General features: G+C 34.5%; 2 protein-coding genes across 2 annotated transcripts; one reads left to right on the plus strand and one right to left on the minus strand.

Annotated features, from left to right (window-relative positions):
• Positions 1-236: 236 nt before the first annotated feature.
• Positions 237-1,480, minus strand: LOC125242412 (putative uncharacterized protein DDB_G0277057). The gene is made up of 2 exons (XM_048151222.1): positions 1,415-1,480; positions 237-1,145 (listed from the first exon to the last, which is right to left on the minus strand). The coding sequence occupies exon 2, from the start codon at positions 1,028-1,030 to the stop codon at positions 620-622; it is 411 nt and encodes a 136-aa protein (XP_048007179.1). The 5' UTR covers positions 1,031-1,145; positions 1,415-1,480; the 3' UTR covers positions 237-619.
• Positions 1,481-3,750: 2,270 nt separating this feature from the next.
• Positions 3,751-5,110, plus strand: LOC125234367. The gene is made up of 3 exons (XM_048140560.1): positions 3,751-3,873; positions 3,995-4,084; positions 4,675-5,110. The coding sequence occupies exons 1-3, from the start codon at positions 3,801-3,803 to the stop codon at positions 4,875-4,877; spliced, it is 366 nt and encodes a 121-aa protein (XP_047996517.1). The 5' UTR covers positions 3,751-3,800; the 3' UTR covers positions 4,878-5,110.
• Positions 5,111-7,370: the final 2,260 nt, after the last annotated feature.

The raw sequence follows: 7,370 nt of genomic DNA on the forward strand, positions 1-7,370 counted from the left end.
TGGGGAATCCCCGATGCGGCGTGCAGCGTGGAGAGGTGGTGTTGCCAACAGTAAATAGTGATAACTACCAACTACAGATTTCGTAAATGTTACTTTTATAAGACCAGAAATTAAAGTTATTTGATTAAATTCGTTTAATAGTTAACATTAAGTCTAAAAAAACCGTATTAAAGTATTAACTGCTTTGCAAATTTTTGAGATTTCGTACATTAGAAAAAAACATACTCCAGAAAAAAAACTGTTTTTTTCACGGTTTTTTTTCATGTTTTTTTTTTCAAGCCAGAAAAAAAACCGTTTTTTTGCAACCCTAGTTAGGTACCTACCTTCTGAAAACCAGCACTGCCTGTTACATTATCTGTTCTATTTCACTTATTAGTATACTTACATGTATTGAACAGGGTAAACTGAAATCAATCGTCATCAACAAACATACCTACTCGTAATAATCAAAACGAAGATCGCAAGACGAGTATCCTATATGTAGGTATAATTTTACTTTCATTTTGTCCGAAGGAGAACGTTGTAATTTTACATTAACTTTTAATAATAAATGTCCATCATAGGATCACGTGTCGTAGATTTTGTTCTTCGAGTTCGGTTTGTAGTTGTTAATGGTGGTTCAGTTGTAACTGTCGTAGTCGTTGAATTCGTTGTCGTTGTTAGCGATGTCGCGGTGGTTGGTTGTGTTGTTGTTGTTGGATGTGTTGTAGTTGTGGAAAGTGTGGTTGTAGTTGTTGGTGTTGTAGTGGCTTTTGTGGTTGTTGTTGTGGGTTCTGTCGTGATAGTAGTTGATGTTGTTGTTGGTCGTGTGGTGGTTGTTGTTGTTGTTGTTGGTCGTGTCGTGGTAGTAGTAGTAGTAGTAGTAGTAGTTGTTGTTGTTGTTGGCCGTGTCGTGGTAGTTGTTGGTCGCGTCGTTGTAGTTGTTGGTCGCGTCGTGGTAGTTGTTGGACGTGTCGTGGGTTTTGTTGTTGGTCGTGTTGTAGTAGTCGTTGTAGTGGTTGTCGTTGTGCGAGCTACTCTTGTAACACATCTGTGTAATATTTTTCTAAATTCTCTTATCTCGGGTATATATCCCTTTAAATGATTTATGTCAATTTTCAGTTTGTTAAGAGTAACCATAGCTTGCGTCAAACTTAGTGTCATAGCTGAAAAAGTATTATTTAATAATTAGTAAAGTAAGCACATACAAAATCAGTTTGGTTTATTGAGGGATAGAATAGAACGTGTATTATATCGCAATGGCATCTAACTTTTTCATAGTTAGAGCCAGAGTAATGTACATGATTAAATAACAAAACAGATAAAAAGTTTAAAATACATGGCAACCTTATCGCAAAATGCCATTGGGAATACTACTTTGAGTTGATAAAGTAACTTACATTGCCTCTTTTGTGAACAAAGTGAAATTACTTACCATCTGTAACAGCGCACTTTCTACTGCTGCATCCTACGAATGAGTCTGTTCTTGGTATCATTAGACCTGTTGCATTAAAAAAAAAACGAATTACAAAAACCATGTTACAAAACAAAAAAAATTTAAATTGCGATTGTGGCGATACTGATACTGTGATATATAGTGAATTATTGACAGGGCAAAGTGACTAAGTTAACTTTTAAGTATCTGATTACATCCTGAATAGGCGAGACGACCAAAAAAAAAAAAAACTAATTAGTCCCTCAATTATATTATCAAAGAATATTAGACAACTGTATTTTTTCTTGTGGTGACGGGTTAAGAATTTCACCACCCCCTTTCTTCCTGTGGGTATCGTAGAAGGCGACTGTGGGATATGGGTTAAATTGTGGCGTAGGCGAGAGGCTGGCAACCTGTCACTGCAATGTCACAGTTTCGTTTTCTTTCAACCCCTTATTTGCCAAGAGTGGCACTGAAGCTTTAGTAGTTTCATGTGTTCTGCCTACCCCTTTATGGGATACAAGCGTGATTGTATGTATTGTATGTATGTATTTTTTCTTTTTTCTCGTAAACGAAAAATGACGACGGTACAGTGCGTTGAATTTTCTCATGACGTCACGCCTAGGTACAATTTTTACTTAGAAGTGACGTCACAAGCCCCCACTCCGGAACTTTGATGCTCTATATCTTTGTATTTTTTCATTAATTATAAAAATCGAAAAATATGTGTTCAGTATTTTTGTGACCTAACTGACGGACTAAACAGAATGCCATTATTTTTATGTAGTCGTCATCCCTATTATATTAAAGTGAACACATAACAGTATGTATTAACGGCGCAAATGAAAAATGTCCAAACTTTTGAAGAAACCTACTATGTGTCGCAAAATCCAATGCAATTATAACACATTATTTTTAATGATTCATCGACTGAATCAATGCGTTTTCCGAAATAGCGACAAATGCCTACTGTACGGTGTAACATGGGGAAACCGAATAATTCTAACAGCGTATTCCTCATCATATTAGAGGAGTAAAATTTCATATAAACTTTTCTGGATTTCGCCTACTTTAGTTATAAGCATTTAAAAAAAAAAAATACTTACCTACTTATTATTTCTCAGAATCAAACACTGTTTTGATGGCGATGATGCCGTTATCGGACATAATCTAACTATCCTCGTTGATAGATATCAAAAAGTAACTAGTGACTTGTTGAAAAAAAAGTATTTTGTTAGAAAATAATTGTAATTTTTTTTAAGTGCCAGCTTTAGGCATAAAATTAACTTTTTTTGTAAAAATACATCCAAAACTATACAAAAAAAATTGTTTTTCGCGAAATTAGCTTAACTTCATACAACATTTTTTCTTTTTTTTTGTCTTTTTCTTTTATATGAAAGAAGTTATGATATTATTTTAATTGATAAGCCTGAACCATCTCCTCCACGGGACAGGCATCTGCCTAATGTGGAGGTCAGTTTAATTGTATACATTTCTTAGAAATAAACAAATTCTATTTTATTTTATTTTTTTATCATTATTTTGCCCTCAGAAATGCGTAGTTAAAATCGTTCGGTTTCCTCATGTTACACCGTGTATATAATTAAAAATAATTATGTATCCTGATATCCTTGATAGTCCAGGCACTGTATTAGCATCTACTAGGCCCAGGAGATTTTATCTATCGATTTTTTTTTAGGTTTTTACTACCTTTCGATCTGAGATGTGTTACACAAGCTTATTACCACTATTCCATAATGTATTGACACAATTGTTGATTGTGAAAACTGACAACATAATTAATGTACAAATCCTCATGGCGACTTTATTGTAAAATGTAGGAATGTATTGAAAATGTTGATTAAGTAGCTCATAATTGACATTTTGATATGGCTACGGCTGATTTACTGCTTAATTTTTTTTTTGAAAAAGTAAGGGGAAATTACCAGTAACTGGCCGGTGTCCAATAATGGGCTGCCCTAAACTAAAAATAAATTCACTTTTCATATAAATAGAGCTCATTTTAAAATATAATTTTTATAAGTTACGTTGTTTACGTTATGCTAAAATGAATTATGTTTATCAGTCAGTATACTAAGTTCACAAATGAACTTTGTACTAAAAATAGTACAAGGTGACCAGTTACTGGAAGGGGGTCGGTAACTGGCAATTTACCAATAGCCCTTGTACATTTTTCTATAGAGAACAATTTTAAACACTTCTGTCTAATAAATACATCAAGGCCACAACCATTAGTACTGTAACGAAATACGTTGTGAAATTGCAACTATGTATTTTGAATTAGTTAAATGCCTAATTTAGCATGAGAAGAATTGATTAGTGGTTAATTAACTTTTTTCTTTTATTCTTCATCAATATTCCGATCATGAAAGTCCTTACGTTAAAAATATTATTAGTTATTACAATCATCGACTGTGCCTACTCTTGGTGGGACTCTGGTAACTATATCTTATATTTCAAATTGAAAATACATAAGATTGTTCACTTCGTAGATATTAGCCATTAATGCCATAATTTAAAAAACACGCTTTTAAATAATACTTTTTGTTTATTTTACAGATTTTATAATAATATCTCCCAAAGCAATCGTACGCACGGAAAACAAAGGTGTTCGTAAACCATTCCTAAAACTCTCTCGTGCAACTCGTGGTACGTAACAATATTAATTATCATTTATATTTACCGACGAACTTCCATGAATTATTCTTAAAATTGTTGAAGGTAATACGTTTTTATCTCTTATTTATAAGTAAGTACAATGTACAGTCAGCTACGGTCAGTAGAGATGAAACAACCCACCAAAATATCTGACATCCTGAATAACATTTCTAAATATGATAAAGATAAAACTGTACAGTTCGTGGTCAGAAATCTCAAAGTCTAAATACATTTTCTACATATTATTATTTTTTAGAGGTTACAGAATATTATTTATCTGAAGCGGTTTTTTATTCGGTAGTTTTGACACTGACTGTATAGTCAACCAATTAGAATACTAGGCCACTCTAAAACCATGTCATATTGATACCGTACTTTATTTGCTACGGGGTGAAGTCAGTTTGACTTACTGTGAAAGAGTTCTACAGTGCCCTAAAAATATGCAAAGAATATATTTTTCCAGAAGTCAGTTTCAGAAAATCTAAATATTTATAAAAAACATACTATTGTACAGTCAACCAATCTGAATCCTCTTCCTAAAAACACCTATACAGTATACACATGAAACGATATTTTTTCAGATATGACGTATTCACTACAGAATTCTAAGTATGTACTGGGAAGAGTAAAAGCTGACCTGCAAAAACTAAGGTCATCATACACACAACATTTTGCGAGAATGGAACAACAGTTGAATGAATGCAGTAGATTAAAAAATCCTTCGTCTGAATCTAAGAAACCAACTGATTACGACTATCCTGATCCTGATTATCAATATTATTAGTCAGTTATTTTACATGAAACATGATTTATAAATATGTAACGGAATGGTCTCAACACGTCTAAAAGGATGTAAAAACACAGTATTTAAATCTATATTATATACATATGTGCGCATATTATGAAGGTTTTTTATACAAATCGTAGTTGAAGTACCTCAACTACTAACTAGTGCATCAACTACCATACTTAATAATAAATAATTAGGTACCGCAGTTTTTATGACATGGTACGCTTGATGAGTCCTTTGCCTACGATATCACTTTATAGTTCACACGCTGAAAAACTATCTTCACATTATTTTTACATTGTTATTTTTGTAACATGACAAATATTTAAGTATAAGTACATTTACATTGTATATTAAAATTATTCAAAATCCTACTTATTTCTGAATTCTATCTTTAATTATTCTGATATAAACGATTCACAAGAACAGCCATATTTTTATGTGTCTATTGTTGCTTTTCTGAAACTGCATACTCTTTTCAACAATACTACATCGATACCTATGTTAAATTACCTACCGGCCTGGCCGAAGTGACAATCGTTGACACTAGCGGTGGCGATTAATACGCATTCTGGCTCTGTTTCGCCACTACAGAAGAGCGACAGCGAGAGCTAGTTGCGATAGGAGCGGAGCTTACGAAGTGTAAGCGATATTCATATTGTCTACGTGCCCTGGCCGGCATGGTTTGAATTTCACCTCAAGCCCTTCGGCACCCCACTGAGACTTTAAGCGAAAAACCTGCAAGTTACTATTGAACCACTCGCTATTAGCCGATGATGCATCGACATATTAACTTATTAAAATTCAAACCAGTTTAAAAGGTTAAAGGCTTCATAATAACACTTTCGTTGCCCGCTGAGACGTCGAGATGAAGGGATAAATGACGCATGCGCATGAACACAAGGGAATTATGCTAATAGGAACCACTAAAGCTTAAAATAGTGTTTATAAATATGAATGAGGTAAGTAATTTCTGTTTGAGGTGACCTCGTCGTGCCACTCTTGACGGGTAAAATGAGGTTTTTGGAACTTATGTACATATTTTGTCGTAACTTTCCATCATTTGGACGTCATACGTCATATAAAGAGACAATGATGCTTTGTTGCATTACGGCTAACGGCTAAATACGCCTACTCAGGCCCCGTAGCCGAATGGCATTTCTCCGACGCCAAACGAAAGCGATACGCCGCTGGCTCTGTTGCGCCAATACGCAAGCGCGATAGAGATAGATATCTACTAGCGCTTCGTTTCGTGAGCGTTTCGTGAGCGATTGTGCCATTCGGCTAGCCACCCTGTACAGTGAATACACGTAAACTTCAAAGAGAGGGAAAGGCCGCAAATCATCGATGTGGTGATCTAAGACGAGTAATCAAACTTTAAACAAAATATATTATTGACAGGATCTGCAATTTAATTTTAAACTAAGAGAGACAGGGGAGAAAGCAGCTTAAATTATCTAAGGAAGGACAGGAAACGTAATGTTCCCACGTAAAAATGATTTTTACTAAGCGTAATATTTATTTTATATCTAACTCACTTGTGTTAGATAGCATGACAATTATAATCTCACTATTCTGTGAGTTACTCGGGTGTAAACGCGTCAAATACGTCGCTAGCGGCGGTAGAAGCCGCGATAAACAAGGAGTAAACAAGGTATAAATAACACCTTAAGCTAACAATGGATTATTTTATACTTGCGCAGTTTATGAAGGTAGCAAAATTGCGGCTTCCTTATTAAGGTTCCAGCAAAGTGAGGTTGTATGTTGTGTTTAGAGTATTTTACGGAACGAACTAGAGGTATTGAGTGATTTAGCCTTGTGCATGATCTACCCCTGTTTAAATAGGCGAGAGTATTACTATTATATATGTATAACTATGAAATAAGTAAGCTCAATGTTACTCGACTAAAAGAAGTGTCTTTCATCCCTTGTTTTCATATGAAATAGGTGGCAAACCAGGATCTGAAGTTCCAACTATAAGCGTCTATAACAATACCGGTAAGGTGAGTTTAAGAAAATATTCTAGAAAAATAGTTTATTTCATATCTACAAAGTGACAAGCGCATAAAATTTGAGCCATAGATGAGAGTTAGGACTATAACTAGTTACCTATATAATTTCGCGGCAGATATAGGTAAGCATAATTTTATTAATTTCCAAAGTTACATTCACCAAATGTCTATTTGACCTACAAGTACCTACATATTTTATCAATAATTCAAACCGAAACTAAAAAAAGCGTTCTATTCGGAGTTAATTAAAACGTTCCGGAAAGGACGGCCATTACCGGGGATGAAAAAGCGATTTCCCCAAGACTGAGTTTTAAAGGAATCGACGAGGTCTTAAGTCCATTTTAGTGAATAGAAGGGTCCTCGTCTGTGGCTTATAGACTTTGAGCGGTTTGCTTTTATGGATTGCTACAAAGATTTTTATTGACGTATCTCATCAACTCGCAGACTGAAGCATTTCAGACTGCTGGGTATCCGG

Source organism: Leguminivora glycinivorella, chromosome 2 (genome assembly GCF_023078275.1).
Source record: "Leguminivora glycinivorella isolate SPB_JAAS2020 chromosome 2, LegGlyc_1.1, whole genome shotgun sequence".
Classification (NCBI taxonomy): Eukaryota; Metazoa; Arthropoda; class Insecta; order Lepidoptera; family Tortricidae; genus Leguminivora; species Leguminivora glycinivorella.